Source organism: Haliaeetus leucocephalus, unplaced genomic scaffold (assembly GCF_000737465.1).
Source record: "Haliaeetus leucocephalus isolate CR32 unplaced genomic scaffold, Haliaeetus_leucocephalus-4.0 Scaffold751, whole genome shotgun sequence".
In the NCBI taxonomy this organism is placed as follows: Eukaryota; Metazoa; Chordata; class Aves; order Accipitriformes; family Accipitridae; genus Haliaeetus; species Haliaeetus leucocephalus.
Genome location: NW_010973187.1, coordinates 6972164 through 6994987, shown reverse-complemented (window position 1 = coordinate 6994987; position 22824 = coordinate 6972164). Strand labels below are relative to the sequence as shown.

At 40.8% G+C, this 22824-nt stretch overlaps 2 protein-coding genes across 11 annotated transcripts in view; one reads left to right on the top strand and one right to left on the bottom strand.

Moving 5' to 3' along the window:
- Window positions 1–8: 8 nt before the first annotated feature.
- Window positions 9–16724, top strand: PSMC2 (proteasome (prosome, macropain) 26S subunit, ATPase, 2). 2 transcript variants are annotated; one of them, XR_775229.1, is made up of 13 exons: window positions 9–104; window positions 2382–2419; window positions 3652–3733; window positions 4784–4883; window positions 5223–5354; window positions 5982–6054; window positions 6207–6302; window positions 6560–6724; window positions 7237–7324; window positions 8412–8614; window positions 9158–9254; window positions 9351–9566; window positions 16638–16724. XR_775229.1 is itself a non-coding variant. In XM_010580904.1 (12 exons), exons 1-12 carry the CDS (start codon window positions 35–37, stop codon window positions 9506–9508), a joined length of 1302 nt encoding a protein of 433 aa, XP_010579206.1. In that variant the 5' UTR covers window positions 9–34; the 3' UTR covers window positions 9509–9622. The 2 variants fall into 2 exon arrangements, 1 of the variants encoding a protein (XP_010579206.1); XM_010580904.1 differs by lacking the exon at window positions 16638–16724 and having other exon boundaries at window positions 9351–9622.
- Window positions 11145–22824, bottom strand: part of SLC26A5 (solute carrier family 26 (anion exchanger), member 5) — a 37583-nt gene continuing 25903 nt past the window's right edge. For 2 of the 9 annotated variants that reach the window (XM_010580905.1, XM_010580906.1), the window contains exons 10-19: window positions 22204–22317; window positions 21818–21895; window positions 20265–20360; window positions 19379–19485; window positions 18119–18188; window positions 16558–16650; window positions 15500–15622; window positions 14407–14619; window positions 14098–14152; window positions 11145–13544 (exon numbers count right to left, since the gene is read on the bottom strand). In XM_010580905.1, coding sequence (XP_010579207.1) covers window positions 13402–13544; window positions 14098–14152; window positions 14407–14619; window positions 15500–15622; window positions 16558–16650; window positions 18119–18188; window positions 19379–19485; window positions 20265–20360; window positions 21818–21895; window positions 22204–22317 — 1092 coding nt within the window. In that variant the 3' untranslated portion in view covers window positions 11145–13401. Of the gene's footprint in view, window positions 13545–14097; window positions 14153–14406; window positions 14620–15499; window positions 16274–16557; window positions 16651–18118; window positions 18189–19378; window positions 19486–20264; window positions 20361–21817; window positions 21896–22203; window positions 22318–22824 lie in introns of those variants that run through there. The other 7 variants (XR_775232.1, XR_775230.1, XM_010580909.1 and 4 more) reach the window with 7 other exon arrangements.

The window sequence follows — 22824 nt, the reverse complement described above, 5'->3', positions numbered from 1 at the left end:
CCGGGCAGGGCAGGGCGGGCCGCGGGCCGCCAGGATGCCGGACTACCTGGGCGCCGACCAGAGGAAGACCAAGGAGGAGGAGAAGGAGGATAAGCCCATCCGCGGTGAGAGGCGATGCGGGCGGGGGCCCGGCCCGGCCCGGCCCCGCCGTCTCCCCCGGGCCCACTAGCCGTTACCGCGGCACCGGGCGGCGGAGCCGGCAGCGTCCCCCACCCCACCCGACCCCACACGGGTTCGGGGTCCCCGTGTCCGTGGCGAGGAAACTGCCCGAGCAGCATCTCGGCCGGGCGCGGGGCAGCGCTGCCGGCGGCCATTTCGGTGCCGGGAGCGGTGGGCTTGGAGGAGGGCGACTGGAGGAAAAAAGAAAAAGAAAAAGAAAAAAAAGACTTAAAAGCCCTTTCTGACATGATTTCTGGCGCTGCGGTCGCCGTCCCCCGAGCGGCCTCCCCGACCGGGCTTGGCCGGTGCCGCCTGTGCGGCCCCGACCGGGGGGGGGGGCGTTTGGGGTGCGGTGGTGTTAGACGTCAACACCGGTCTGTTTTTTAAAGATTCTGAGGGAAAACTGAGGAGAGCCAGGTCCGCGAAGTCTGCTGCCCGTTGGGGAGAAGGGCGTTGGGAGCGCGGTGAAGGGTTGGTCCGGGGGGGGTGACGAGTACGGGGGGGGCGCCAGGTCCCTCCGGCGCTGCGGGGGAGCCGCTGGAGCCGAGATCCAGAGGGTACGGTCGGGCTTCTCTGTTGCCACGGCTCTCTCAGGTTCTCTTATAAAAAGCTTCTAAAAAGCCTAATTTGCTCTCTGTAAGGCAAAAGGCGTTTTGCGCTTTAAGGATTGGTGAACAGGTCAGCCTAGTAAAACATGGCAATTTGTCTCCGCTGGTGGAGTCTTGCAGAGCTGGCTGTCAAACCCTGTGCGTTGCTGCTTTCATAAGTTGAGGTGGCAAATTTTTCTGGTGATAACCGGCATAGTGTGAAAATTGCCAGTTGCTTCTCATGTTTGAATTTCATTTACCTTTTTTATTTCATGTTAGTAAGTGTTGAATAATGCATCTGGAAACAAAAGCAATACTTTATGTAATCAGTGATGGGTTTTGAACTGTTCCTACTCAAGAAAGATTTTTAAATTATAACAACAGAGTGTTTAGTAGACATAAAAAAAAAAATCAGTGGGGTACTACAAATAACCGGGAAAGCAAAGGATCAGCACATAAAAAAATCCTCTCAAAACACTGTAGGATACATACTGCACCCAGATCTTCAATACTGTGTGGTTTGGGCTCCCTCTATCATCAAAAGATAAAATGGAATTAGGAAAGAGAGAAAACTGAGGGCCAGGGATGCTTAAGGTGAAGGCTGTCATTCAATTGGGAAAAGAAACAGCTTTGGGGGGAAAGGAGAGGGAATGTTAAAGGTCTGTTAAATGACAAGTGATATGAAAGTAAATAGGGGGTGACAGTCAGAGAGAGTTCTATTTTTCTTAGAGTTTGCTGGAGCAATCTTGTGGGACTGTGCAAAAGCATATGCATTTTAACAGCTGACGCTGCTTGTTCTGATGTGGGAATTCTGAGGCTCAAGTTCAAGTTTCGGATTCCAAGTTTAAGTCAAGTAAAAGGAAGCAGGGTGCTGATTTAAACTGGGGAATTTCTTCCTGCATATTCTGCTGAAAGTTTACAGGGATTCAAAAAACTGACAGAAATAGTCACATAAGGAAATTTTTTTAAGGGCTGTTAATAACAACGTGTGACCTGGGAGTGGGAGCTTACTGTGTATTTGCCATGTTTGTAGACCTTCCTGTTGGAGAAGGGATATTGGACCAGACTGCATATCTCATCTAGTACAACCATTTCCATGTTTTCTGTTTTAAAATATTAGAACTCAGCACTGTATTAGTTATTGATTCTGGACTGCTTTAGTAGGTTTTAGTAGTTTTTTGTTGCTGAGACCAACTTAGATTTGGTTGCTGTTCCCTGCTCACGCTGGGCATTTTGGAAGAGACACATCACTGGGGGAAAGTGGTGGCAGTTTTTCATCGATGTTTTCTTAAACATTAAGAAACACAAAGTTAAAAAGATGAAGTTTTGATACCTTCAGTTCCTTCTCTGTACAGATGCAGGTCGGTAAGCTACTCTGAGCGAGGCAAGGTTTTAAGTTGCTTGCTTGCTGTGAGCTCTGGGTGGTACAGATTTTTGGACTGAAGAGAGTAGCTGGAGACCCTGTTTTGTTTTTCTTGAATGTCTGATACTTTTTTGTTCCACTTTGGTTTAGTGAAAAAGTAGAAACTCAAAAGAATCCCTTTAAAATACATGTTTTCATCTTTTAGAAGCAGAATTGAAATGGCTGATTTTGTTTGTAAAATTGGAAGCTAAGTCTTTCCTGTCTTCTTTCAGCTCTGGATGAAGGAGATATTGCCTTGCTGAAAACATATGTAAGTAGCATATATATATATCAGAGTGTTAAAGAAAAAAACCAAGTCCTGTTAGGAATTGAATGCAAGCATGGAGGGACATGTACTTAGTGAGTAGTTAGTAAATCTGCTTCTCCTAATGCTTTTCTCTCCTGCCAAAATCTTTTCTCCCTTTCTGCCTTCGAACAAGAAAGCCCCAAACCCAACCCACAACCCTAAAAATAATCCAGTTGGTTTGTTAGCTTGAAAGTAACGAAGGTGGTTTTTTCTGTTTTTGTTTTGCATCTTGTAGCTGATTGTCATAAGGGTCTAACAGCTAGGGCTTTACTAGGGCTTCTTCACTAACCAGTTTTCTTGCTTTGTAAAGAACAATAACTTTAAGACCCCTTCTCCCATCAAATTTACTTGCTTTTAGCCATCATGTTAAAAAACTATTAGTGAGAGATACATGGACCTTGTCAAAGAGTGTAATCTTGGGAGGCGTTTTCCACGGACAATAAGGCTTAAAATGCAAATCTCCCATCTCCACCAGAAGGTACAGTGGGTCTGTGAAAGAACTCTTGAAAAATGAAACTTGCAGCTTAGTGTATGTCTGGATTTAGATATGTTTGACAGAAGTCTGAATTTTGTTGACATTGAGACTCCTTTACGAAGCTCTGAAATATGGCTTGTGCCCGCTGTGGCTTCTTTTTTGTTGCCAAGTTGATACGAAGGAGGTCTTGTAAAGGAAATCCAGATCCAGATCTGTCTGCATCAGGCAGGGCAAGATAGTAAAGCATTTTATCACAAGCAAGACTCTAGCTTCTGATTTGCCCCAGGATCTTTCTGCTATCTTCTTTGGATGATAGAAAGTTTGGGTAAGGTAGTTAAAGCACTCATACAGATGATTTTCGGGTAATGTATACAGAATTCTGTCTATATATACTTTTTACTAAGTCTTTTTTAAACTTCAGTAAAAAAAAAAGTTTAAAAAAATATGGCTGAACAGGTTTAAAAGAAAAACAAGTCCTTGAAGTTTACAAATGTGAAAAATTTCCACTTGCGCAATTGGTCAGCTGTGTAGCTGCACTCTGTTTTTGTGAACAGAAATATTGTTACTGGACCTTAATACTGTCTTTTTTTGGCTGTGATCAATAGTTGGCTGTTACACCAAGACAGTCTATTGAACGTCTTGACGCTCAACAGCTATTGGCATTTTTTCCTAAACATGAAATCATTTGAGTTACGAAATCTACATGATATTTCTTTTCCAGGGCCAGAGCACATACTCAAGGCAGATCAAGCAAGTAGAAGATGATATTCAACAACTACTTAAGAAAATCAATGAGCTCACTGGTATCTTTCTTTCTTAAGATAACTTTCAGTAGAAGAGCCACATACACCAAAATGAGTGTTTTAAAAAGCTGATTTTAAACAACTTCTGCATTGGTTTATTATTGTTATTTTTTCCAAAAGAATACATTTCTTTAATTGGTAACGTGAGATTTTTGCTTTGTAGGTGATGGTCTTTTTGATTGGGTGGGGCTAATCTGTACATATGATTACGTAATTTTGTAGTTTAACACATTTTTATTCAAAACTGTAATTTTATATATTATGGTGGCATGAAACAAATGCCCCTTTCTGCCACTAGATAATTTGTTCTGATTTGTGTCAAGCTGCGTTTGAATAGTGAGTGAACTTCCATAGACTGCAAAACCTCAACGTAGTATCATTAAGTAGTGGTACCAGTCCTTGTATAACGAAGAAACATCTATTAGAGCAGTTAGGATTTAAAATCAGCTGGTCAGTTATGGCAGTTAGAATAAAAATTAATTTGTTCCCTAATTTTTCTTCGTTTGTTTTGCTGATATATGTTTGTTGCCCTGTTGCTAATCCCCTAGTGGCCCTCAGTTCTGCCAGGAAGACTGCAGTTTCTCTTTTCCAGTAAAATCCTTGATTCTTTCAAATACATCATGGAGATGGTACTTTTTATATCCATGGTTTGGAAGATTTATAAGGCTTTTCATCTGTGTGAATCCCTTAGCTTCTGATACCTTGCCCTAAAACTTTCCCTGAGTGAAAGCACTTGCAGAGTTTTGCTCCTTTTCTGAAACTTTTAGAAATACGCTTATCCCTGATATCTCTATCAAGCTTGGTTGTAATCACCCCCACACTGCAAAATTGTATTAGAGGATGGCTAGACTGGTATTTGCATGTTTAGCCGGCACAGTCATTTAGGCCTGATTTCTTTAGGAAACTTATTTTTTAGGAAGTCCATCAAAGATGTGTGCGCGTGTGTTTTGGAGATCTCTCAAAAAGCTTCCTGCAGGCTTACGTCTAAGGTTCTTGGTGCTGATGTACCAGTTAGCTGCTTCCTCCTCAGCTTGTCTGTGTTGTACGTAGGAATCAAGGAATCTGACACTGGCCTGGCTCCTCCTGCCCTTTGGGATCTGGCGGCAGATAAGCAAACTCTCCAAAGTGAGCAACCATTACAAGTTGCAAGGTGGGTGCACTTTTCCTCTTCACAGTGGAGCTGCATAGTGTTAAAAATGTGATTTAGAGCTTACGTGTAGACTTTTAAAAAAAATAAGGTTCACATGTTAGGCGTATTGAAAGTGCTTTTTACCATTGTATCAAAAAGGAACTGTCTTATGTTTGATGGTGCCTTACGTACTCGTACTTATTCCTGTAATTACTGTATGATGCTATAATAATAGAATCACAAGTACAATAGCTATTTTGGTGTATTTGAAAAATAAGAGTCTCTCCTCTTGATGCTTATACAAATAGCAAGCCAGTTAGTTTGCCTGCTTGGCAGTGTTAATTTTATGTTCTGTATTAGGTGTACAAAGATAATCAACGCAGACTCTGAGGATCCCAAGTACATTATCAATGTCAAGCAGTTTGCCAAATTTGTGGTGGATCTCAGTGACCAGGTGGCACCTACTGACATAGAAGAAGGCATGAGAGTTGGGTAAGCAAAATCTTTATGTTCTCATGAGTTTTCCCGGAGACTGAAGCTTTCTCATCTGATCCATTAGTTTGACATGTCAACAGCTATCACTTCATATTTTTGCAGTGGTTGAAATTATAACACTAATGCCATTCTTTTGGAAGATGGTAACTCACCTGCATGCTGTGCTGGAATCTTTTGATTTTGATGTCATTCTGATGAAAACCATGTCATGGACTGAAGCCTTTCAGTTTGGGCCCCAATATCCCCAGCTTTCAGGGAGCCTGTGTAGCCTGCTTCCTCTTTGGCAGTCTGCAGTTACACACAGGGGGTGACTACAGGAAATGTTCACTGAGGAGGTGAAGGCTGTTACTTTTAGAATCAATATTTTGCTAGTTTGCTCTGTGGGATATTTTGAAGTTTAGTTTTCACAATACTTTGGAATTAAGATTTTTGGAAACCTTAAAACTTTTCTGCAGAAGGAATTCCAGTTTCTAGCCCATCTGACTGTTAGCTTTCAGGGCTGGGCTGTCCTGATGCCAGAGAAAAGAAGAGTTTAAGAATTTGGCTTCTAATTTACAGAGTTGTTTCTACATGACAGTTTAATTAACCGGTGTTAAAATAATAGTCTTTATGCTTTTTCACCAGGGTGGACAGAAACAAGTATCAAATCCATATCCCCTTGCCTCCAAAGATTGATCCCACAGTCACCATGATGCAAGTGAGACTGCCTTTACTTATTTGACATTTACTTACGACATTGCTTTGTCTTGTAATTTTGATTACTTTGGCTGGATTTTGTTCTGGGCTGTTGAAAGCCTAGAGCTTTCAAAGCATCAGACTGAACTGCTCGCTCAACTTTTTGTTGTGCAGGTAGAAGAAAAACCAGATGTCACTTACAGTGATGTTGGTGGTTGTAAAGAGCAGATTGAGAAGCTGAGAGAGGTGGTTGAAACCCCTTTGCTTCACGTAAGTAACCTCCAGATTGAAACTTTTATTATTTTGAAAGTATTTTGGTCATCTGTTAGCATTTGAAAAAGCAAGAAAAGATAATGTAGCTGAGTATAAACACCTAAGTGAAAGGAAGTCTAGTTTTAACAAGTGAAATCCAGCCTAGCCTGGTTTATATTGCTCTTCGTTGATGATTTCCTTATGTGCATCAAAGACTATATGCAAATTAATTTTTATTTGCACATAACCTGGCCTTCTGTTTCCCACTGTTGCAGCCTGAAAGATTTGTTAACCTTGGAATTGAGCCTCCAAAAGGAGTACTTTTGTTTGGGCCACCTGGTACAGGCAAAACACTTTGTGCCCGGGCTGTTGCTAACAGGACTGATGCCTGCTTCATCAGAGTAATTGGATCTGAATTGGTGCAGAAGTATGTGGGAGAGGTAAGAGCAAATATTCGATAGAGTGTGGAGTGATTTGCAGATTTTCGGTCGTGGTGACCAGACACCATAGTGGGTATGACGGACGAATGTACTTGCATGCTTGGAGATACAAGGAGTGGGGAGGAACTGTCAAACAAATCACGGCAGGTCAGGCAATCAGTTGTAAAACCCAAAGTATGCTGCCATTGATGAAATGGATTTTGCAGTGCAGAGTTTAATGTGCAGTTTGGGAGGACTCTAGGATTAGGATTCTGTTCTCAACACTGCCACTTATTTTTCACTTGGCCCTGAGGTAAATGACTTCAGCTGTACTTCTGAATTTAAGAGTAGTAATTTGTCTCTTTTTTATAAATTGCTTTAAGATTTATGAATGTTCCATTATATATATGTGTACAAATAAGAGTTTTATCATTGGAAACTTAGAAGTGTTTGGAAGCATGAAAAGTTTAATTTTGATAGTTTTCCTTTAATGTGCCTTGAATCTTTAACAAAATCTTGATTTTTGCTTTCAGGGAGCTCGAATGGTTCGTGAACTCTTTGAAATGGCCAGAACTAAAAAAGCTTGTCTTATATTCTTTGATGAAATTGATGCCATTGGAGGTATGTTTGTGGTATCTATAGCTTTAATCTCAAATGACACCTTCCAGGTTTTCTTTTCATGTTATAATTCTTTATCTGGATTGCTGCATTTCAAGAAACGTGCTTGTAAATACCTATTCAGCAAAACTAGTACCAGAACGTCCTATGTCCAGGAAGCTATCAAGAATTGGTTTATATAGCTTGAACATATTTAGCCCAGATGAGAATTCATTTTTGCACATTTAGAACATCCAGATTATGTGAACTTCAGTGAAGAATCTCTGTATTGTGTTTGCAAAAGGTACTGTTAACTTAAACCCCCTTCAGCTTCTGGACTACATACTGAATCTTTATTACTGCCTGAAAATTCAGTAATTTTTTTTCTCAAAGGAAGTACATGGGTCCTTTGAAAGCAGAATAATTTTTACACAGACAAGGTAGGGGAAGATTTTGGTTGACGGGAGGCAAAACAAACAAACAAACTACATTTATAAATTTCAGCAGCCCGGCCGGTTATTAGGCAGGGAGATAGGCCCATTCATACTAAGGATGAAGATAAAGTGCCTGTTATAATGGACAGATAACAGCACTCACTCTTTGTTTGGAATGTGTCATTTTCAAAGAATCCCCTCACACCTTTTTTAAACTCATGTCCTGGTTTCGGCTGGGATAGAGTTAATTTTCTTTCTAGTAGCTGGTATAGTGTTGTGTTTTGGATTTGGTATGAGAATAATGTTGATAAACTGATGTTTTTAGTTGCTGTTAAGTAATGTTTAGACCAAGTCAAGGATTTTTCAGCTTATTATTGTATCATTATTTTTATTATCATCAACAGCATTATTTATTTATTTATTCTTCCTTTTTGTCCTATTAAACTGTCTTTATCTCAACACACGAGTTTTCCCCTGATTCTCTCCCCCGTCCCACTGGGTGGGGGGTGAAGTAAGTAAGTGGCTGGGTGGGGTTAAACCACAACAACTTGTCACAAATATTTGTATGTAATTTAAGATTATTTTTCCAGGTGTCTTCTATGTCGCAGCTGTGATTCCTCCTCCATGCTCTGAAGGTCCCTCTCTTATTTTGTGAAACCTGTGTCTTTTTTCTCCAGGTGCTCGTTTTGATGATGGGGCTGGGGGTGACAACGAAGTGCAACGTACTATGCTGGAGCTGATCAACCAGTTGGATGGTTTTGACCCACGAGGCAACATCAAAGTGCTGATGGCTACAAACAGACCCGATACTCTGGATCCAGCCCTGATGAGGCCCGGCAGGTTGGACAGGAAGATAGAGTTTAGCTTGCCTGATCTTGAGGTGAGAATGCTTTCTTTCACAGCTAAGTACATTCTGATATTGGAGTGTTTCTTCAGTTAGGGCATTATTGTCTGGAAGCAGTTTATGAGAATTTACAAAAGCAGCACTCTTAACTTATGTGAAACTACATGGAAATTTGGGGGATTAAGGATGTGCCAAAAAGGTTTTCCCACACTGCACAGATTCCATCCCTGGCCAAGAAGCTATGGTAAATAGCTACATTCACTGTATGTTTCTGACTCAACAGATAAGAATCCTTTAACTAGATCCGTGATTAGTTCTTAAGAGCCAAACAAAGCACATTCCAACTTTTGAGAGAGATTCCTTGAGGTACTTCTACCATTAAAGCTCTTTTTAAAGTTATTTTCTTAGTTTATATCCTGGACACTTAAACATGCTAGTCCAGACGTAGGGAACTATAGTTGAGCAGCAAATAAAAGATTTACTTTCCATCTGCCTTTGCTCTGGATGTGGACAGCTGCACGCTGAGAGTCATCCCCTCTTTCATAGCATGAACACTTCTATCCTCCGCTCTTCTTTCAGGGGCGAACTCACATATTCAAGATACATGCTCGTTCCATGAGTGTTGAAAGAGACATAAGATTTGAGCTGTTGGCTCGGCTGTGTCCTAATAGCACAGGTAAGCTGAATTTTGGGTTTTCTTTTTAATAATTCTGTGTATGCTTCATCTCCACTGGTGGTCAGTGTTGAATTCATTTATCCCTTTCTTTCAAAGGTGCTGAGATTCGCAGTGTCTGCACGGAGGCAGGCATGTTTGCTATCCGAGCACGTCGAAAAATCGCAACAGAGAAAGACTTCTTAGAAGCAGTGAACAAAGTCATTAAATCGTATGCGAAATTCAGTGCTACCCCCCGCTACATGACCTACAACTAATACCTTGGAATGTTTTTCCTGTTCCTGTTGTTAAACTTCCTGTGAAACAAAAATTCAAGTGAGTAATTCATGTCTTGTTCTTGGAAGCTAGAAATAAATGGAGTATTCCAGACAGTAGGTGTGAGTTCATTATGAGTGTGTTCTACACCGGTGGGGCATTGCTGCTGTAGAAGAAAAAAATCTCAGGGAGATTCTAATAATGCAGCCTAGACCAGTGAGATATTTTTAAATCAGATACCTGGGCAATGTTAGAAATCCAAATTTTAGATCCCTAGCCTCCATTTACACCCCAAAACTTACCATTTAAGCTGCAAAGGTGCTGAAAGATCCCTATGTGACTACAGTGTTTCTGGGTGCGCTTGCGTGACGTTCAGCACCGAGGTGCAAGTGTGTCCTGAGAAAACTTTCAGGAACTGCCATGGGACAAGAGCTGAGGAGAAGGCGTACACAGCTCAGCTCAGGTGCTTGGTGGTCTGAGTCAGTGCCCAGCTTAGGGAAGATGCAAAGGGATATTTTTTCTCTCCCTGGGTGAATGCTCTGGTACCATCATAACTTGTTTTTTTTTCTTCAGTGGTTTTCTTCATCCCTTTTGCTGAGATTCTTTGTTTCTTACAAAATAGTAAGTGGGTCAAGAAGGAGGAAGAAATAAGCATAATTTCTTAGCGCTAAGGGAAAGAAGATTAGTTTTTCCTGTTCCTCCTCTTCAAGTTTGGCATCAGCGTACTAGTGAGCACTTCGATACATCATATTACTTGTCTGAGATGCTACTACACATGGAGGATGACCCTGATAGGGTCCTGATGCTCTGGTAGCTGGGCCATAGCTGATAGTTGTTGGCAGCAGGCAAGGTTAAAAGGTTGATCTTCATTCATCTAGCATGTTCCTTTCACGCTGGATGGTTTGGTCAATGAAAAGCAACAGCCTTTCATTTTCTTTTTTTCAAGTTTTGTATTAAATTTGGAGGTGGGCAGGGGAAGAGCTGGAAGAAATACCAGGGTGGGGGGAAATGCTTTTGGGAACTGCTTTGTCTTGGAAGTGAGAGAAGTTTTATCAGGTCTCATTTTGATACAACTGACATCAATTTATCAAGCTTAGAAGCAGCCACTTAATGTCTTTTTTGAAAGAGGAGGTGCGTACAACAGGGAAAAAGTGTATGTGGTACATGGACTTTGTCAGGATTTTGGCCAGTGTCAGTAACTTGATAAGCAAACTGAGGCAATCCCCTGGTTTTGCCCACACCTGCTTGAAAAGCTGAGCTCAATGGTTATGTGTTATTTTGGGGAGGGATGCAAATTTATTGGTGGGACAGAATTTTTTTCACTTTGAGCCTGAGAGGAAAGTGGTTCAGAAAGCAGCACTGAGAGTATCTGTTTACCAAGAGCAGTACTCAAGTGTACCTTTTAGTTCAGAAGGGTAAGTGAAGTATGTAAAAAGAGTTTGGGTCTTACTGGGTATCCTGAATTATCATCAGTCCTCTTGCAAAAAAGGAGGGGGAGAGGAGCATTATTCTGATTATTATGAGGCATCAAACTGGACTTAGGCTATCCAGTGACATTTGATGTGGTGGGGCTTCAGCAATGAGGGGGTAGAGGTGCTACCCTGTCAAGGCACACAAACTGGAGGGGGGAAGGAGTTTAAAGGATGGGGGTTTGTTTAATCTAGCACTGACAAGTCTAAGGCAGGATTTAAACTTTGAGATAGCAGTTTGTTAATCAGTATAGGAAAGAAGTTGTCATTTACTTTTCAGTAGGTGACTTAGGCTGGCGAGAAGGAAGCAGTGCTTCAGCTGGTAGCAGCAAAGCACTGGACAAGGCTGGCCAAAAGCTGCCAGATTTTATTTTACTGGATGAGTTACCAGTAGTGCTGGTGGTACCCAGGAGCAGGTGGCAGAGTACTAGTGCCACACAGGCTGGGATCTAGGACTTTCTTGGGCAAAGGTTTTCAGTCCAGCGTTTCAGCAGCTCCCCAGAGGATGGGCAGTGCAGCACTAATCGTATCACGCTGAGGCCTGGCATGGAGAGGGCTTCATGCGGGTGGGGGAGCCTGGGGGGTGAGGAGCAGGAACCTGAGCAGCAGCGAGGAGCTGCATGGAGGTGGTGACCCCCATAGCAACAGAAACTTGGATCTGGAGATCTTGACTCGCCCCATGCGCAGAGTCTCACCAAGACAGAGTGGAAAATTTTGACAAGTCATGATCATCACTTTATTTTAGAAGTTGATAGGATTTTGATGTGAACTGAAGAGACTACATAGTTAAAAACTGAAGCTGCAACAAGCTGAAAAGTAGAAAAATATACTGTATGTAGATACAAAGGCTTGTTAAACTAGTTAACATTATAAAATGTACCAAAAGTTGTTTAAATAAACACGCACAGTGTGTTAACATGCATTCAATTCATCTTTTGAACTCCAGCTAAGTGGTAATTTCTGATGCAGAAAGCCTCCTATCCCTATTGGCAGGGGAGTCTGATGAAATAAAACATCTTCCCCAAGCGCCCCTGGTGCTTGGGAAACTTGGTTTACCTGAAGCAAGCCCTAATCGCAACACAGCTTGAAGCAAGATAAAAGTATTAAGTTCTGTATTCAGAAGAGAGAAAGTAGTTTGAATTCCCTTATGCACAGGACCTTTGATTTGAGGGTGCTAAATGAATGTCACTGACACTCCTCGTCCCCTGTGCTGTCAAAATAACCTACAGAGAAACAAACACTTTTAGGTTCCTACCTCTGCTCAGATTCATAGTGATTGTTGTTAGGGAAACACAGCCATTGAAGATTTCTTTCTTTTTTTTGAGTTACATTTCCATGTTTTTCATCTCCCACCTGAAGTTAAGCAGTACCACAGCAGCCAGGTTGTGAAAACCATAGAAAAAAACCTCCACACTACTGTTTCTTTAAAAAAACCCAAACACTTAACATGTTTGATTTCTATTGAAATCTATTTCTCAAAGCACTTAAAAGCTGAGGCAGAAGCAGTACTGCTGGTAGGAAGATACCTCAGGCAACAGAAAGTGTTGGGTTTGGTTTTTTTTTTTTTGGCCCACTGAGACATTAGACCTTGTCTATGTTTTTATTCTAGCTTAAGAGACTGCATAGAGGGCATCAGTTCTTAATTTAATTCTATTAGGCTTCACTCCTGCCTCCTGACAAACCAGTTTTGTCTTCAAACTTTGAAGGTAAAATAATCTTAGCTTAAAATCAACTGTATTCTTTTCTAGAAAGCACAACTAGGTTTTGGCAGTGGAAGTACCATATTGATAATGTAATAATTAAACAATGAGTTTCTAATTTGAACTTCAAGTGAAAATGGTCAGGCAATGAAGAGTAGTTGAGAAAGATTAGATATTTAAAAAAAATAACTGTACCATCCAGGTTTAAAAAGTGTAGCAGCTAAATGCTACCAGTGTGAATTCATTAATCCAGCCGGCAGATTATTATAATTTATATGAATCTGTTGTATGCAGATGTTGACATCAGGCTTTAAAAGTCATCTAAGAAAGTTCTTTAGAGACACTGGTACAGTGCATTGCAATTGCGGAAACAGTAATTTCCTGCAAGATCCCACCTCGTAGTGAGTTAAAGTGCCCATTTTCTCAACAGTAATAGGAATGTCACCTTGTCTATCAGATTCTGATTGTAGCAGAATACACTGAATTTTCTTGTCTTGCATAATTTTGTGTTTGTATGTTGTTGGGAGGGTACACCCTGATTGGAAGAAAAAAATCAAGAGCATGAAGGCTTCCAATTCCTTAACCACTCTTCCTACAGAAAATAAGCACCACCCTATACCCGTAGATACAAATAGCCTTAGGCTCTCTTTAAAGTGTGCAAATTAAATATTCAGTAAGAGTCTCCATCAGCATAAATCTGGCTTCCATTCTGCTCAATGCCACTCTTCAGAGGTTAAAATCCGTCTGTGAAGCAGACCTGTCTTTCACTTGGCAAGCAAGGACAGCATCGTGAATGCTGTGAAACAGCAACTCTCTTGTTACAGTGTTATCAAAAAAATTCAGTCTTGTCAGCTCAGTTATTACAGGGCCTACAACATAAAAACCAAACATGGCATCAGTGCATAAACTAAAGTACAAAGATGGAAGACAATGCTATCTCAGGAAGATGACAACTTGTTCTCTTACTTGTTATTACTTAAAACATTTACAGTAGCCAGGTGGATCACATGCTACTTCTACTCCAAATGGGTAATTCTCTTATCCAGACATGCACAGAGGCCTGTTCTTGGCAGAAGATGATACAATTCCAAATATCAGAAACTTGGAACATTGCAGGCTCTTCCTCCTTATTACATTACAACAATTCCAAGGTGCAAAGTTCGGTGTGGCATTTACAGTTCACCAGCTGGAATAAATGGGAGCAGGATCTAGTCCTCACAGAACTCATTATGTCAGCGCTCTACTTTCACTAAAGTGAAGGCTCTAACGCATATATGCTTTTCCTCAAATCCAATTTTATGTGAAGTAAGTGCTGATAGTACTGAGGCACCTGGCAGCAGAAAATTCAGGGCCAGAGGGAAAGAGATAAAACACAATCTCTTGCATGAAGCTCTCAAAAAAAAATAATAAATCTCAACTCACCACTACAGCTGGCAATACAGACACAGACGCCAACTTCTTTGTATTCTTTTATAATCTGCAACAGAGGTAAACAAAAGTTAAACACAGCTCTAACATTGTATACATCGCAGTTTTGGAAGATGTAAGCTAATTACCATGGCAGCTGCACAGTCCACGTTCCCCAGTATTCAGCTAGAACTGACAGAGCTACAGAATTAAAACCGTGATTAGGTGAGATACTGGATTGTATTTGAGCTGGCATTTATGTTCCCTGTTAAGTATCTCACAAGTTTTCTATGGGTTTTTCTGGGGAAAAAAAGCCCTACTTACTGATTTTAATGTTTTTGCTCCAACTGAATCCACAAAGTTCACCGGGGTGAAATCCAGAATTAAAGAGTGGATGTTTGTTTTGGGCTCCACAAACTGTTCGTGCTCATCAGGAGACACATCTTGTACACTAGCATCTGCAGATGCAAATTTTCCATTTACAGGTAACTCATCATTTGCTATCTCATGTTTTACACTTGCTTCCACGTCGTTAGTCTGGGAGAGAAGATAAATAAAGCTTAATGACAGCCAATGCTTTTTCAGTGTAGATCCCCTTCCTCCCCATACTCATCTGTTCTTTCAGTCTTTAAAAGCTGTACAGCTCCTAACCATTACAGAAACTGGCTTTACATCCACACGTACTTCCGTATCTTACATATATCAACGTTTATTCTCTTATGCCCAACCTTTCTACGGTCACATGCAAGCAGCTTAAAGCTGTTCTCCTAGGAGTGAATTACCCATTTCCTTCAAACACTGACACCTGTTCATATGTTTTTACTCCATTTCCTTGCCTTATCCCTGCTGATCCTGCCAAGGCCTATATATCCAAAAGAAGCAACGGCAATCGTGCTCTTAATTTAGGCGTTTGGTTGGTTTCCCATGGTAAAAAGCACACACCAGCTCCCAACAGGGGGGTGAATTTAAACATGCACAAAAGCACAAGCATGTTTCAAACAACCCTTCTCAATGTACCTGCCTCACTTAACCATGCCAGGATCAGCAGTGCGGATGGCACCTTTTTATTACACGGGCTGCTAATTTGAATTCATTTTATTATATCCTATTTCTGCATGATTATTCCAAGTGTGTGGGGAGAGGCAGAGGTAGGGTCCCTCCAATTTCTGCTGAGACAGTATGACAGTGTGGAAAGGCTCTGCTCCGCTATGTGCTACCTGAATGTAATAAGGTTCAACACAGTTATCCAATCCAGCCGTGGACCCTTACGCTGTTCCCCCAGTAGCCTGTCTGCACTGCACAGTGCTTGCTCCCTAAGCCTTTCTACCCGAGTTGCACCCTGCACCTTGTATAAACAAGAATGGTAACACCAGAAAGCAGCAGCATGTTAGCTGATAAAACAGAGGTAAATATTTACCGAAGAATTCACTAGTTTCAATACAGCTTTCTTTCTGAGTTCATTTGCCGCCTTTATTTCCCTGACATGCCTCTTCTGGGCTTTTCTCCTTGCTGCTAATATGGCACAAGGATCCACTCCAGTCTGTCATGAAAAGAAAGCACAATCAGAGGAGATTCAGCTTGTTAGGATGACATTGCATTATCAATTAGCGCTGAATTCATCACTGTTATAAATTTAAAATACAAGCCTGCATTGTTCAGCTTCCCTTGGTGGGGGTGAGAACAGTATAAAGTAAGAAGGAATAATAATCTTGGCAAGCACAGTGTTAACAAGATGAGGAAGAGATGCATCACATTCTTTTCTTGAAATCAGAGCGCACCATGTTTCAACCAAGTGCTGATTCGAGTGCAGAGAGCAAAGGTGAGAGAAGTGCATTTGGACATAAATTGCCAACACCTCTTGCTTTGTGAAGACAAGTACCACCCACCTGTTTTGTATAAGACTCATCATGGGAGCTACAGAAAAATTTTTCAGAAGTTAGTAAGGGTGCAATTGCTACCGGGTCAGGTAGTTCTGCCCTTAGCTAGTTCTATTATTGCCATTCCCACCCAGTCAAACACTGGTTAGACAGGAGGCGAGGCATACTCTGTATGCAGGTAATTTGTTGCTCTTGAGAGGCATTGAATGCCTACAGTATTCCATGGTCTTGCACCCCAGTAAAGTTCGTCACCCACAAAAGAAGCTTTTACTCCCAGACATTTTGGCTTTGGTTCAGCAACTACTTATTTCCTTCTAAAAAAAATATGTGTTTGACCAGTTTGTGCTCTGCAACCACCAGACCTTCCATTCACAAGTAGTATTAAGCTACTCTCTGTCCACTTATTCCCTCCCACCATGTTGTTGCTTCCTAAGATGATTTGCAGTTGGCTGGAGAGTCACCCTCTCATGTTTTACTGATCACCAGGCTGAGAAACACTGTGCTAGGGGCTACACTAAAGGAGCTGAAAGTTGAGCATCTTTCAGAAGCCAGTTTGAATTTTCAAGACACAAGTCATTGAAGAATTTGGTTTACTCACCTTTTTCTTCAGCGCACTTGTATATGACTCACTATTGGCAAAATACAGTGATGCATTAGCTTGAAATATTTTTATTCCAGGATATTCTTTAACCTAAGGAAAAGAATATTGGATGTGCACAGTTAAGTATTGCCTGCACTAGAAGAAAAGCACCTGTGTGATCACAAGACACATAAACATGCAGCAGCCCAAGAGCCAACTCTGAATGGCTATCAGCATGTGTCAAATAAAGGTTGGCACTGTCGTGAGCAAAGCCAATCAGGTCAGAACCTCCCCCTTTCCTAGTGTAATACTGCACACAATCCATGCTATGTAACATTTCTCCTTTTTTATAACAATGAAATGTACAGACATAAAAAGGAATTAAATGTTTGCAGTTCTCTGATGTTGCTATCTGCAGCTGGTATTACCATGAGGAAATCCTGCAGATCTAGGAATGCTTCCTTTTAGCCTCCCTTTATACAGGCATAATGACTTATTTCTCTGTTTCTCTCTGTCCTTTTCTTTCTTGTCTCCTCAGGTACCAAAAAAAGAGCCTTTCAAATCTTTGGTTTTAAACAGATCTTCAGATAGGCCTCAATATCACTTTTTTCCTCTACTTTAAATGAGTCATCTCTAAACAGGCTGCACTCTGACATTTTACATGCAAATAGCCTGGCCAGCAGCTGAGATCCAGCCTGCCATATGCTGCCAAGCCCATCTTTATACAGGACGAGGAATGCTAACCGCATTCAGTGTAACAAAAATGGGAGTCTCCTCTTCTTTGCATACAGCTATAAACATGCTCACATATACTTTTGCTTAGTATCATATTCAAGGTGGAACTGCTGGTGAGAGAATGTTTTCAGATTACAGAATCATCTTTTCCCATAGGTTTTTACAGACTGGTTCTGTAGTAAAGGGGGATGTAGCCTTCATAGCAGCATCTCTGAGAACATGGCAGAGAGTGCAGAAAATTGTAGTTGCTGTTTGTGAATAAATACAGAATGTTTACATCCATTATATTGATAAAATTTACTGCTTTTACCAACTTTTGGTTAAACAAAATGGCATTTATAAGAAGCTAAGTGCATGGCAAGCAGTTGTGCCATTAATCATGTATATTTAATGAGCAGGGGATGGCTGGAGGCAGGGAGATACTGTTTTGAACAGTTCGTGCAATTCTGAAGAACATATCAGTTTGGATCCTGGGTTCCATGGATTTCATGCAATACTGCCACAAAAGTAAAGAAGGTGGCCTTGTACGCACTTGTGTACATAGCAGGTTTAGCAGTGGTATTCCTATAAACCTTACCATTTTGTACAAGCTAGTACAATGGAACTAGTATAAAGGTTACTTTTGATCACCTCCTGGTCAAACATATATAGAGTACAAAAAGCTAGCATTTTCAACAAAAAAGCTTTTGCTACCAAAATCAAATTTATTTTCTTTCCCTTAAGCACAGGTGAATGCTAGGCAGACAGCACTATATGTGCAGTATGGTAGGGCTAAGCAGAAAATTGCCACAGTCGTCTTTGCTCACTACATAAAACTCTTCAGTGCAGAAGAATACACTCCTACCTCTTCGTACTCTTCCACATCACAGTAGATGTCAGTGTCAGGAATCTGACCAAGGGTTCTGTATTGAGGCCTAGAGAGAAATGGAAGCAACTGTTTCAGTATTATCACTTATAAAATGGAAAAGTGAGTGTTCAATACAGATTGAAACTTATTTTAAATGGTCATTCTGCAGTGCCTGTCTTGTACAAGCTTATCTAAATGTGGGCAAATGCAGTGGGCAGTTTACGGAAGGAACAGAATAAAGGGGCCAGTTGGTGACTAGACAAGTTTGCTTCTGTCAGTGCAAAAACAATTTATAAACTTAGCACTGTAATGTTATCATTTTCTGAAAAACATAGGCCAAAGCATGCAAAGGTACAGGGCAAATTCTCTTCGGCATGAACTGGTGCAACTCCATTGACTATCTTGCAAATACGGAAACTCATACTGGCAGAATACATGTTGCAATTTCAAAGAGCCACTCTGCTCCCAGGACAACACCTGAGGAGATAAGTATTCCCAACTCACAAGCAGTGTGACAGCAAAGTACATTACTGTTCTGTTTGCAAGAACAAAACAATGCAGAGATGGCAGAAAAATACTCTTATTTATGCAGAGCAGAAATCTCAGAATTTGGTATCATTCCAATGCAGACCGAAACCTAGACTTTTATACATTTTCCACCTAGATGTCCCAGACCTTGAGCCTAGAAGCCTCACATGACAATCCTACCCACACATGCAAGAAACCATTTCGCTGTAGACCTGGAAAGCTTCACAGTAAAAGCTTTGTCACTTTGAATGGGGAGAGAGGAGAAGTGATTTGAAAAACTAGAAGGGCAAGCACAATTTTTTGATAAATTAGAACTTTCTTATAAAACGTTCATCTACTGATAACCTGACACAACTTCTGCTTGACTGTGACAGTGCACACAGAATGTAATCATTTACTGAAACTGTCATCAAGCAGATCTCAAGTTCTAAACTCTAGGCATTAAAAAAAGTAAACAAGAAGATTAACCAATATAAGAAATCGAAAATCTTCTGTTTATCTTTGAAATGGCAAGTTCATACCCTCTAGAAATTTTGTTCTCAGAAAAATAAAATGTGAACCCTGGATCAGAGCCACAGGGCATGACCTATATTATGAAGCAGATTCTATACTGCATGCAGTTGAAGAGGGTGGAAAGGTCTTCTGCTTATTTGTACCGCTTAAACAAACAAAACCACATAGAAGATCAGCAAATACTAATTTTGAAGAAGAAATCAGAAGAAATCTGACCTTTGTGTTCTGTAAATAATGGTTATCATTGCAAACGCTACTGCAGTAAGCAAACCATAGTCTAGTCCCAGGAAAAGAGAAGCCACAAAAGCTACCACCCAGATGGCCTAAAACAAAGAAAAGGTCTCAATTATTATGCATCCTCTTCTGTTAACAGCAAAAACAATAGCATAATTCAACCTCAAAACCTACATATCACTTCTGTTCAGGAATAGGCTATAATGTAATCCAACATGATAGCAGACTGTAATTGCCTTAACCTTTCAGAAGGGCACAAAAGCTCAAGGTGCACTAACATAACATCTGACAAACCGTCACATATTAATTAATGTCTTAAGTCCCATTCTCCAAGGAATCTGTTGTTACCACCAGACTCCAAATACCTTAGGATGAAAACAATATTCAAGGCCTGCAAGTAGCTCTCACTTACTTCCACCAGCCAGTTAATCCAGGAGAAAAATGCTACCAAAATGTTCCCTCCAGTACTCTTAGTTCTGGCCCACTCCAGCCAGGTTTTTGCTTTGTCTTAAAAGATGGCAAATACCTTCACGTAGTTTTCTTTGTTAACTCTGTTTTTCAAATTCTTCTCAGACATTCCCACAGTCTCCAGTACAGTTCCTATAGCAACACTGAAAAGCTTTGCTTTTACTGCAACCAAACTACTTCTGACCTGAGTTAAAGGTTGTTGAACAACAACAAAAAACATTCTTGACTACAACAGATCACTCTCCTAGGGTACTTACAGCTCCATGTCTTATGTTCATCTGCAATGCAACACCAATTTGTAACTCCTTGATAAGTTTCTACCCTGTTTTGGGGGTTAGGAAGAAGAGAAGCCATGAATTTAATACAGTAAAATATATGGACTGAGCTGTGCATTACTCACCAGCTCAATCTTACTGGTTCTCCAGAAGTGCGCGACATCTCCAAACTGTTTAAACATTCCTTTCAGGTTCACCATGACAATTGCAGCTAGCACTGTCTAAGAATATTACACAAATGCAATTTTCAGAAGCAAAATAAACCCAATGCCAAATAAGAACTTCAAAGCATCACAAATAACTCTATTTCTGTGCTTTGTACAACTGATAAATCTACTGAGCAGATGTTCAATTTAAAAAAACAACTTTTCAAGTAGTTCAGTGGAGATATGCTTTTACTGCAGCTGCAGAAATGGCAAGCTGGTCAGTACAGTTTGATTTACTCTTTCCTGTCAAGAGAAATCACATATTCCTGAGCTCCACGCTGCTGCAATTATAGTGCCTGTAGTAGCTAGACTATAATCTCAAATTCAAGTTTCTCTACAATATATTGCAACAATTCCTGCAACAGTGATATAGTGTAACCCAAGGTATGACTCCTATAAAAAGAAACAGGAATTGCATATCATCCTATGCATGTCACCAGAAACAAACTTTTTTTAAAGTCAGAATATATTTATTCACGTAAATATATTTTTATACAAATAAGTAAAACTGCAGCAAAACCAACTCATTATGCTGAGCCATCACCCAGCCTCAACCCTTTCCTAGCTAAGCTATTACTTTCTTTTAAATTTTTAACCTCTTCCCAGAATTCCTATGCTGCAATCAAATGCGGCCAGCAGGACTAAGGAAGTGATTGTTCCCCTGTACTCGGCACTGGTGAGGCCGCACCTCAAATACCATGTTCAGTTTTGGGCCCCTCACTGCAAGAAAGACATTGAGGTGCTGGAGCGTGTCCAGAGAAGGGCAACCAAGCTGGTGAAGGGTCTGGAGCACAAGTGTTATGAGGAGCGGCTGAGGGAACTGGGGTTGTTTAGTCTGGAGAAAAGGAGGCTGAAGGGAGACCTTATCACTCTCTACAACTACCTGAAAGGAGGTTGTAGTGAGGTGGGGGTTGGTCTCTTCTCCCAAGTAACAAGCAATAGGACAAGAGGGAATGGCCTCAAGTTGCACCAGGGGAGGTTTAGATTGGATATTAGGAAAAAATTCTCCACCGAAAGGGTTGTCAAGCATTGGAACAGGCTGCCCAGGGAGGTAGTTGAGTCACCATCCCTGGAGGTATTTAAAAGACGCACAGGTGTGGTGCTTAGGGACATGGTTTAGTGGTGGACTTAGCAGTGTTAGGTTAACGGTTGGACTTGACGATCTTAAGGGTCTTTTCCAACCTAAATGATTCTAAAGGGGAGTTGTTTGAAGTTATCATTTTTATGTTCTAAAGACAGAGTCCAGAATGTCCAATATTAAAAACAACAAAAAATATGCTGGATCCTTCAAAATTCAAAATGTTATTCATTTCTAGTCTAACTTATAGCAAAAATGCATACAAAATTTAAAGGTTTCTGGATCAAGGCCTAACTGTGTTGCTTACTAATCATCCCACAATCTCTCTTTTAAGCAATACTCACTGGCCTCTGTTCACCGACAAAGCAATGCCTAAGAGGCAAAACTCCCTTACCTGTGGAAGTGGTTCAAAGAGGTATCCAATAGCCACAATTACCAACAGAACCATAATTGAAGAGAGAGCACCTGCAATCTGAACAAAAGAAGCCAGAATTGATTTATAAGTGCCCCCAAAGGGCAGTATTACTGATTAGCTAACCCCTCTCGTGCTTGTCACAAGGCTGGTTGTTCAAGTGACTTTTGATCCCTCCCACTCAGTTCACCCCTTTTGGCTGTCGTGCAGCTTTGTATCCTGGCCCAATCCGGATTTGAAACATGGGAAACTCCAGTTATTCCTTCTGCCCCAGGCAGAGAAATGTGGCAATCTAGTGAAGCTTCAGACTCTAGCTTTGGAGCTCCAAAAAGCAAACTTTGTTTGGCTCAAAATTTGGGTTTACATACCTGAGTTTTCCCACCAGTGCTTTCCTGAACAAGACTTCGAGACATTGAGCAAGTGATTGGAAAGCTTTGGAAAAATGACCCCACAGAGTTGCATATTCCCAAGGCAATAAGTTCCTGTGTTAAACAATAGAGCAAAACAAAAGGCAGTTATACCTAGCAACTGTACAAAGCTGGAGCTATCAATACATATTAATAACTACATCTTATGTACAGTGCTTTCTAGCAACCTTATTATAGAGAATAAACAACCTTATTGTAGCTTATACTTGTGGTTCTCATACATGTGCAAATTGATGGATGTTAAATCATCTTTTAAATAAAGTACCTCATGAAGTGCTGGAGACACTTCCCATCCTTAAATGTTACAGTAATGAGTCAGACTGAAAACTAAAATGAATGACAGCATTGCTTGTTTTAAGGATTTCTTCAGCTTGAGGATAACTTGGATTTTAACCCTGAATATACATGGAAAATAGTTTCTCATACAAACATTGTTCTTTGCTTCCCACCCTAAACTATCTGTTTAGTACTATTAGAACCAAGAGCAGCCTTGGCTGTGTTTCCATGGGAGGTAATCCATTGCTGTACATGAAAAAAACAATGTGTGTCCACTGCTTCATC